Source organism: Cynoglossus semilaevis, chromosome 11 (assembly GCF_000523025.1).
Source record: "Cynoglossus semilaevis isolate Cse_v1.0 chromosome 11, Cse_v1.0, whole genome shotgun sequence".
NCBI classification, from domain to species: Eukaryota; Metazoa; Chordata; class Actinopteri; order Pleuronectiformes; family Cynoglossidae; genus Cynoglossus; species Cynoglossus semilaevis.
The window spans coordinates 9,664,557-9,673,768 of NC_024317.1; the positions used below are offsets into that span (position 1 = coordinate 9,664,557).

The window sequence follows — 9,212 nt, forward strand, 5'->3', positions numbered from 1 at the left end:
TAAAAATAAAAAGTCATTAATCAAATCAGATGTAGCCTTTTTCTTATCCATTCATATGGACATGCAGCCAAAAACTTCCCAACACTAGTGATCTTGTTCCTGGCTCCCTTATGCAATAAATAATTGCAATTGATAAACAAGTAAAAGGTTTCTATGGTGAATAATATTTTTGACATCTGGGGCTTTCAATACATAAACTGATGGGTTAAGAAGCAAGAAAAACCTCTGCTGGTTACATAAATGCAGGCAAGGGCTATAAGGAGTTTCCTTCTCTGTCAGGAGAAGACTCACTCAAGATTGTTAAAGTCTATACTGTAGTTTTCAACACCAGCACACTTAAATGCAGTGTTAGCCTCACTGGTTTGGCATAGACATGAGACAGAGAGATGGCAAGTCATTCATTTCTATTAGTGAAGGATTTAATACATCATTAGAAAATGGACTGACACGGCTAGCGCTCAACTACAAAACCGAGCCTCCACTGTGCACAAACTCTGAGACTGAGTGATGAAAACTATCACTTTTTCACTATAAATACAAAACAAAACCAAATTTTGTACTATGGCATCAATGAAGCGTCTTTTAGGAGAAACTCCTGTGGCATCCTTACTGTGCGAAACAGAAAAAATCTAATAACCAACATCAGACCCATAAATATGCTCATGCAAGAGAAATTTAAGTAACAAATGTAAATAAATAAACATCCCTTTTTCTCCACAGATTTCATTCTCCCACATTTCATGCGCGGCGGTGGCTAATTATAGCCTTAAGTCAGGCGCTTTGATGCATTTTTTCTCTGCAGGAATTCCTGGATTTTCTTTTCCTGAGAGCGCTTTTCTGCCCGTCCTGAGGTAAACTGGCTGATGGCACACAGCAGGCTCTAATCACTCTGAGCGTGTCGTACATTCATATGTGTGTGTGTGTGTGTTTATCTGTGTGTGTGTGAGAGAGAGAAAGCAGAGAGATACTTGACCACCACGCTGCCCTTGTCAAGAAAATGGCACAAGAACTGATGCTTCGACTGTCTTCGTTTTCATGCTCGTTTCTAGACTTTGAAGTATTAAAAATGCAACCACAACCCAAAAGCTGGCTCATGCAGAAAGCGTGCATCTCCAGAGAGGGAAAAAAAAAACAATCCTGGTTGAAGTTGTGGACTCAGAGCAGTGTGGCCCTGCATGTCTTAAGCTGGCAGGCCATTTGTGTGTGTATAGCTAGAGCCCAAGATCAACAGTAAAGAAAGGAAAATCGTCAGTGGCTGCCGGCAGACTGCTGCTGTTGGGCCCTTCCCATGATGCTGCTGCTGTCACACTCAAATGCACAGAGCTGTAAACTTGTCTACCCTATATGAAATGCTTGGGTGGCAAAGGGGATAGGTGAGGAGGGGGAGGTCGACATGTATACCCTGAGTAGTGGCATTTCCTCTTGGCTTCCTTCCCCATTTGTCTACAAGCCCCCGCCTTGTACAGGAATCTATAAGCAGCCGCATAAACAGTGATCTACATAAGTAAAGTTTTTTTAATAAAACTTTCCCCGACATGTGTAATTGGTACAAACATGAGCTGTATACATTTTTTACTAAAAGTTAATTTAAGTTTAGTTTCAATTATTTTGTCTAAGTACATGACAAACCTTTTGTTCAATCAATGTGTCAAAACATAATAATTTTTTCAACTGGTCTGGGCCAGAAGTGTAAAAGCTCTGCTCACTTTCTGTAGACATTTTGTTTTATTGATCTTTATTTATAATGGTGTTTTTGGTTGAGGTCTAACGGATCTGTGCAAGCGCACAGTTCCACTGTGAATAAGTTAGTACTGCAAAAGTTGTCTTTATCTACGTACGACTATTGGGGGAATTTAGTGACAGATGACTCTGACTTTTTCCTCAGGATTTTGGGCTAAAGCAAAAGAACAAGTACAGCTTGAGAGTTATGTTCACCTTGAAGGCATCCTCACCAAGCTCACCTCACATTTAAGGAAAATAAATGGGTGTCATGTAACATCAGACCAGCCTTGTAAATAGCTTTTACTGATGCTCACTGATGAAACCATGCATGAGCTTCCGTGTCTCAATGGACCACTGCTCATGTGTTTCCCATCAGGGAAGTCTGTGGTTACCTTCCTGATTTTGCCGGACTGGAAAAACATAGCTAATATGGTGTGATCTGGAAAAAGCTTTGATGCAGGGGCTTTACAAATAAACCTCTGACTGCCATATGGTTTGCGTTTCTTTCTTAATTTATTTCCTATAAATGTCTATTGAATATTGTGCAGAGCCAACATGTGTGTGTAACCAGACTTGGAAAACAGAAAGCTATGGGGAGCAGTTAGTGGCAAAGTGTGATTATTATGATTTGTCCATTTTTCTTTCCCTCTCTCCTTCGTACCATCTGATAGATGAGTTACAGAATCGTTCCAAAACGAGCCAAATGAAAAACAAGCCAAAAAATAAATAAAAACATTACCCATCTGAGCTTTGTAGTCACTCTCCTGGGTTTAGTATGAAGACAATCAGCATTTAATAGTCATTAAAGACTAATGACTTAATACCTGACATGCCAGTGACTCGGTCAATATGTTTTTCTCTGTGTAGTTAGAAAAGGAGGTAACCACTGACAGAGCAGTCAACAAACAGCTAGTGGCTAAAGAAAATGGTAGTAATCTTTTCCAAAGAAGCAGACTTTCCTACTGAGGCTTCCAACACAGTGAGGATTTCAGCTGTTTGCTCTGTGAGGCCTTACAGATACAGCAGTGAGACCAGCATTTGTCATCAGCAACTGCCTGTGTGGGTGTGAGCCTCATAAAGAAAACACATTTTTGCTCCTTTATCATGGTCTGGGTCAGTCCCCCCCCCCCCCCAAAAAAAAGCCAAAGGAACAAACATGTCAAACGTTTACTTCACAGTTACAGTCCATGGACACATTTTCCACTTTCCTGACCTGTTTACGCAGCAGTGTGTTAAATGTGTTGCAGATGTATAAGGAAAAATATTGTTAATGACTAATGTTTAGCTGTGGCTAAACAGTCTTTTTTACACTTACAGGTAAAACAAAACCAAGGGGAAGTACATTTGTTATTCAATTCAAAGAAAATGAAATCCCTTATTCTTCCCACAATGGGGAAATTCACAGTCTTTGTAACCCACACAGACTGCCACAGGAGGCACTGTTAAGTATGAGTACCATTGGGACGGAAAACCCAGGACTGTCGGAGGCAGGTGGGATAACCACTTCACCATGGAACCTCAAATTATTAAAATGACAGTATTGTATTAAAGGCAGCCCATTATTATGCCTTTAAATGACAGTTCAGTCTTTACTATCAAATGAAAGGCTGTTTGTCTTATGGTAATTTACATTTATAATCTGAGCCCAATTGACGTTACTCAGGATCTTCATTAGATCACTCAGTCTGTTCTAGAGCCGACCAAGACTAACTATTTAAATAAGCGCCAAAAAAATCCATAGATTCAAAAAAATGCATCCAAAGTCATAACTTGAACCAACTTCAGAGAAAATGAGAGACATTTTCAACGGATTCGAAGCCATGGCAGCTCCACATCGTGCTGCACGCTTTATAGCACGTAGTAAATGTGTGTCAGGTGTGCTTATCTGCATGCATTTAAGTCTGTGATAGTGGACTTGGCTATTTGCTTTCAGAGGACTGAGTGGAGGAAAGGTTATAATAACTTGATTGAAATGTAAATGTGGGGTATCAAACAGAAGTAGCATAGAGTGTGAGTGAGCAGAGTGTTGGTATGAATTACAATCTGTCTCACAATTTTTTTCTCATCGGACATTATGCTAATGAGGGGATAAGTGACTGGTTGTGTTCGAAAAAAGGATAGTATTAGAGAAAGGTTGACAGAATATGGCTTCGAATATCCAAATATTTTAGATAAAGACACGATGAATATGATGAAGTTATTATATATTTTTAAACATGAGTCTCTAACATGCAGAGAGAATGGGGAGCGATCACAACAATGAAAACTGATGTTTACTTGCACTTTAACTTTCTCATCTTCACGAGGTTTTATTTATTTATTTAATTTTGTACGTTTTTTTTACTTTTCTGCCGTACACAGGAAGACAATGTAGTGCCTGCAAAATAAAGGGTGTTGTACTGTAGGGCTCTGTTAGTGGTCAGCTGCTACATTCAGGACCAATTCAAAATCGTTTATCAATGATTTATTGAGACAAACAAATAAAAATGTAAACTAATCAACACAGAATGAAATAGATGCCAATATAATCATGTCCAGCTGAGATCTGGGCGCTACAGTCCAGTGCTCGACTTTGTTCCTCTGCTCTTCCTCAATTTCATTAAATATGCATCAAATCAAAATTTTTTCTTCTAATTTCAAATCATACAGTGAGATGAATATTGACCCATATAAAACAACGATATCTCCATCGTTACAGTTTTATCTTTTTCCTTTACAGTTTAGAAATAGAGCGTCCTTGGCAGGTGGGAGGTGGACGGCTCTGGCCCACACCCAGCTATGTTCCCGGTCTGTAAACAATGGCAGTGCGGATTAGTTTGGAAACAATGTGTTTATTTAGAAAGTCCACTTCCTGCACGAACTCGGCCATTAATTTTATTTGGCAGCAGCTTCAGTTTTGAAAATCATTGTTTAGAGTCAGAGGGAAAATGCAAAACACAAGAAATGCTTTGCATCTGTGCTCAGTTCCTGTGAGATATGACAGCCGCATTAGTAGCATTCAGTGCTATTGGTGCTTTTTTTTTATCATCTGGAGAAATCTAAGTTCCAGAGAAAAAAAGAAACAAACAATGAGATGTTTTGTTGTGTATCCACTGGCATGGACTCGCGTGTACAGATGTAAGCTTTGTAAAAAAAAAAAAATCTTTTTTTTTGTTGCTTTGTTTAAACTGCCAAAAGGGGTTTACAGCATCAGATATTCAGCTGAGGGCTGCGGAGCCCAGGAGCGACACGACCAATAACTGCCCAAAGCCACATCCTGTCTGAAAGGAAAAGACTTGCAATTTCTCCTTAGGAGAGGCACTTGCTTTAATGTGATCTCAATTACCCATAAAGCAATCCTGCAGCGGCACTCACACTTTGAGGCTTTATTCAACATCAGTCACATCCTGCCGTACACAAAAGCAGCTTCATTCAGCTGATCCTAGATCTGCCATTGTGACAAAAAAACAAAACAAAAACAAAACAGGTCATCATGTTAAAGTGTGTAAAATAAATTGATTGTTTACTACGGAAAGAGGGGATTTTTTTTAGGGCATTTCAACGTGGAAAGGCATTTAATGTCAGGTTTACTAATATTAAGGATCCACCCATCATGTCAGCAGACCTTAGTAAACATTTATATCTGAAGGTGATCCTATTCATAGCTGAAATTAAAATAAATATGTAAGATTATACAGAAGATGGAATTCTATTTTTAGATGCCAATCATAGGGCTAAAGTAAAGAACATGTCATGAAATAGCAGGTTCTGCTGGTGTAAACACAGTACATGATAACGGGTGAATGCTACGAGCCAGCTTCATACTTGCTACTGTGGCACCAAGGAGAATAAACATACTGTAGTTGAACCAATGATGTCACAGTATGCAGTGTGGTGCAAACAGGAGGTTATATGTTCATTTCCATAACTGACAGAAACGCCAGGATATCAAGGATAAAAAGTTATTAAACTAAGCAGTGTAACCTTAGCCAATCCAGTCACAGGCTCAGAGGCCACAGTCTAACAGGTAAAGTCAGGGAAGGGTGGTTAAGCCCTAGTTAGTCATGTAAATCCCACCCTCTACAGCCACAGCGCTCCAGCAGATCCCTGTCAATTTCCTCGGGCTCTGCTTGGGTGGATTTAGATGAATACACTCCATCACTAGTGCTTAGCGTCCTGTGTTATACATTTGCTTTACTGTCGGTAGAGTTAGAAAAACTGCAGTTTTTTCCCCCTTTGTGTTCTATTGAGAAAGATTGGTTTTATTTATACGCCGACCGCTGTGGCTTCCTTTGTAAATTGACTCCGTTTTGTCAGCGGGCCAGGCATTAAGGATGTGAGCTGCCTGTTTTAACCACAGAGATAGGATAGCGCTCAGTATTTCTGTCAAGCTTTTATCAACAGCTGGGGTGAAACTAAACCAGTTCTCAGCAAGAGTACAGGGACCATTTCCTTGGTTGTCAGACGTCAACTTTAATTTCAAAGACCAGTGGTGTACCCGGACAAGGTGCAGGCTTCGCTTGACACAGACTGGCAGCGGGTGTCTGATAAGGACCCAGTACATGTTGCATTTACTACCAGGACATTATTGATCCACATGCTGCTGGTTCATTTCATGAAAGAAAACGTTAAATGGTACAGAAGCGGGCGATACAGTGCGTGCTGTGCTACGACGCTTTGTGCAGTAGCAAACAGGAAAACTGCTACAAGAGGATGAGGACAGAGGCGACGGCTCAGGCTTTTGGCTTCAAGGCAACAGGAAACAATGGGGTTTTCTTTGCCGTGCAGGTAGAGTCAGGTTAAAGGCAGTTTATTTTAGCTCATGGCTCTATCTCTTTGAAGCCTACCTTTCGGAGATCCGATTTGTCAACATGAGCGTATTGCATTCCCTCCTCTCTACATCCTGTTTTTTCTCATATTTTCAAACGAATTTATGAAAACTATAATCACAACATGAGGACACTCTTATTTTATTATCACTGGGTGTTATTATTAGAATACCATTTCAGATGATATGTCACATGGGAATAAATATCATTTACAAACCACTAATGACTTGCAAACACTCCTCTAGCCTCCATTGCTGAATACTGCTTTCACACAGTGTGTGCTCTGCTCGCCTCGCTGCGGGGAGGTGTGTAGGGACGCCGCACGCTTACAGAATTAAAATGAATAAACAGGAAGACCTTGTCTGTACTGTGTCAGTAGTGCATTAATTCTTAAAAAAAAAAAAAAAAATCCTCCCATTCAGGGCCGTCATTACCACGGACCTCTGATGGGTTTTAAGGTGTGTGTGTGTGTTTGTTGCAAAAATTGTGGCGAGACACTAAAATATGCACATATTCTGGGCAGAGATGAATTAGTGTTTGGATATTAATTATTAAGCAGACATTATTATTATTACACTTTGCATCTTCAGTCTGGATCAAACTCACCTCACCGCTCAAAAGCTAATAATGAGTCATCAATAAAACATTTTTATAATGTCAAAATGACATTTGTGTGGATGCACAGCCTAATTTTTTTTATTTTTTTTTTGTGGCCAACTGAGTCATTAGCTCAGTGCGGCGTGAACACTGCGAGATTCAGAACAAAGAGAATGCTATTTTATTAATGTTAATCAGCTGGAAATTTAAAAAGAAAATCAGGCCACCTATATGCACATTTGAAAGCATTTTTTCTTTTTTACTTTTACTACAATGGCCTGGAATTAAACCTCTGAATTTTCCTGCATTTACCTGAACTATTTATTATTGGGAAAAATATATATCAATACTTCACAAATATGTATCTACACACGTAACAGCATAGTTAATGAATCATTAATCAAAGTAAAGATAATTATACCATGTCTTTGCTGCCGGTTCATTCAGCCTGGTTGAGGACTGATATAAAACATCAATGTTACGCCTCCTTCGAACTGTGAGACTGTGAGTCATTTAAACAACAACTGAGCTCATACACAAACAGTGGTGAAATTGTTGTAATATTCCATTTCTAACAATAACAACACATACAACAACAGCATCTAAACTTTACAGAGAAAACTGCCCACCTACTGGATACTTTTTCCTTTTTTGATACAGAAATCCTGTGGCTTTTCAGAGTTGATTGCCTTCCAAAATTACAAGGAATAGTAATGAGAAACTAAAAAAAAAAAAAAAAACTGCAACCACTGAGTGCCGTCATTATTGCCACCCTGACATAATAACTGAATGCAAATTGCAACTAGTTAAGCACAGCAAAATGATATGATGCCATTGTCTGCACACGATTGGTATTATACGTTATCATGTGCAAATAATCACATTTTCTGCCCTGATACAATTACATTATTTGTTCTGCTTGTATCCTACACCAATAAAAGCAAACATCATATTAGGATTCATGGCACTTTTCCCGTTGCGTTATCAATATGTGGAAATAATTGTCTGCTGAGAGATTAAATTACATTATTGTGTATCTTTTTCATGCCTAATAAATAATGATGGATGGCTCTTATTTTCATCAGCACCTGCAACCATTTTGTCTTCTTCTCCCTGCGAGTAAAAACTGTGAGAATAAATAATGAAATAAAAAGAAGCAGAATAAAAAAAAAAAACCCGGAGCGATGCAAACCTGAAGGTTTCACCGTCAGATCAAGGCAGAGAAATTGAGAATATAAAGCCGGATAGACTCCCCAAAAGTCAACAAACCTCTGTTTATTCATCCATAATTATTTTGGCAGGAACAGACTCGGAGATGATGAATAACTGATTGACATGGAAAGAGCCTTGGAGGGGATTAGCTGTTTATTGTGACTTTATCAAATATTGTTCTTCAAACTCAAGCCTATTTTCAAGCAGAAAGCCTCCCAGACACACCTACCCCCCTCCCTACCTCCCGGTTCCCCTTTCAAAGGCACGATGCAGTAATATATATGTCTTTATTCTAATGTATTTACTGTTTGTTTTAGACACTGTTACCACGTCATGCATGGTTGGAGCGTCTTCTTCTTGTGTCTCAGACCATGTCGCTCGTGTACTTTGAGCTCCCATAATCAACACTGCAAATGTAGACTCCCTCAAAGTCAACATGTTACTGTTTATACATTCATACATCTCCTTTCTCAGAACACCCTCAGAGATGATGATTAACTGATTGACAAGCAAACAGCCTCCAAGGCTGTTTGCTGTTTATTATGACTTTATCAAATATTGTTCTTCAAACTGCAGCATATTTTTTAGCGCTACGCCGTAAAAACCGTAAACACCCTGCAACTACTTGTGTGCCTAGCTACGTGTCATTTTGCACCTGTTCTATGGTCGAAAGAGATCAGACTGTACAAGCTGTCATTTTTTATACATTAGGAATACATTTAGATCGTTTACTTTGTACATAATTCACCAATATGCACACAAGGCTTCATAATGTTGTATTAAATTTTTTTTTAAATAGTTCAGTAGCTGAGGTCGGTAATATCCTAGAAAATACTTTGCGTTTTGATATTTCGATGTATTTTTGACCCTTGA

At 39.1% G+C, this 9,212-nt stretch overlaps 1 protein-coding gene across 1 annotated transcript in view; it reads right to left on the reverse strand.

The window, feature by feature from the left end:
* The window catches only part of LOC103386256 (plexin-A1), a 125,874-nt gene extending 124,435 nt beyond the window's left edge, over positions 1 to 1,439 (reverse strand). The window contains exon 1 of the mRNA XM_025060058.1: positions 1,402 to 1,439. Coding sequence (XP_024915826.1) covers positions 1,402 to 1,439 — 38 coding nt within the window. The remainder of the gene's footprint in view (positions 1 to 1,401) is intronic.
* Positions 1,440 to 9,212: the final 7,773 nt, after the last annotated feature.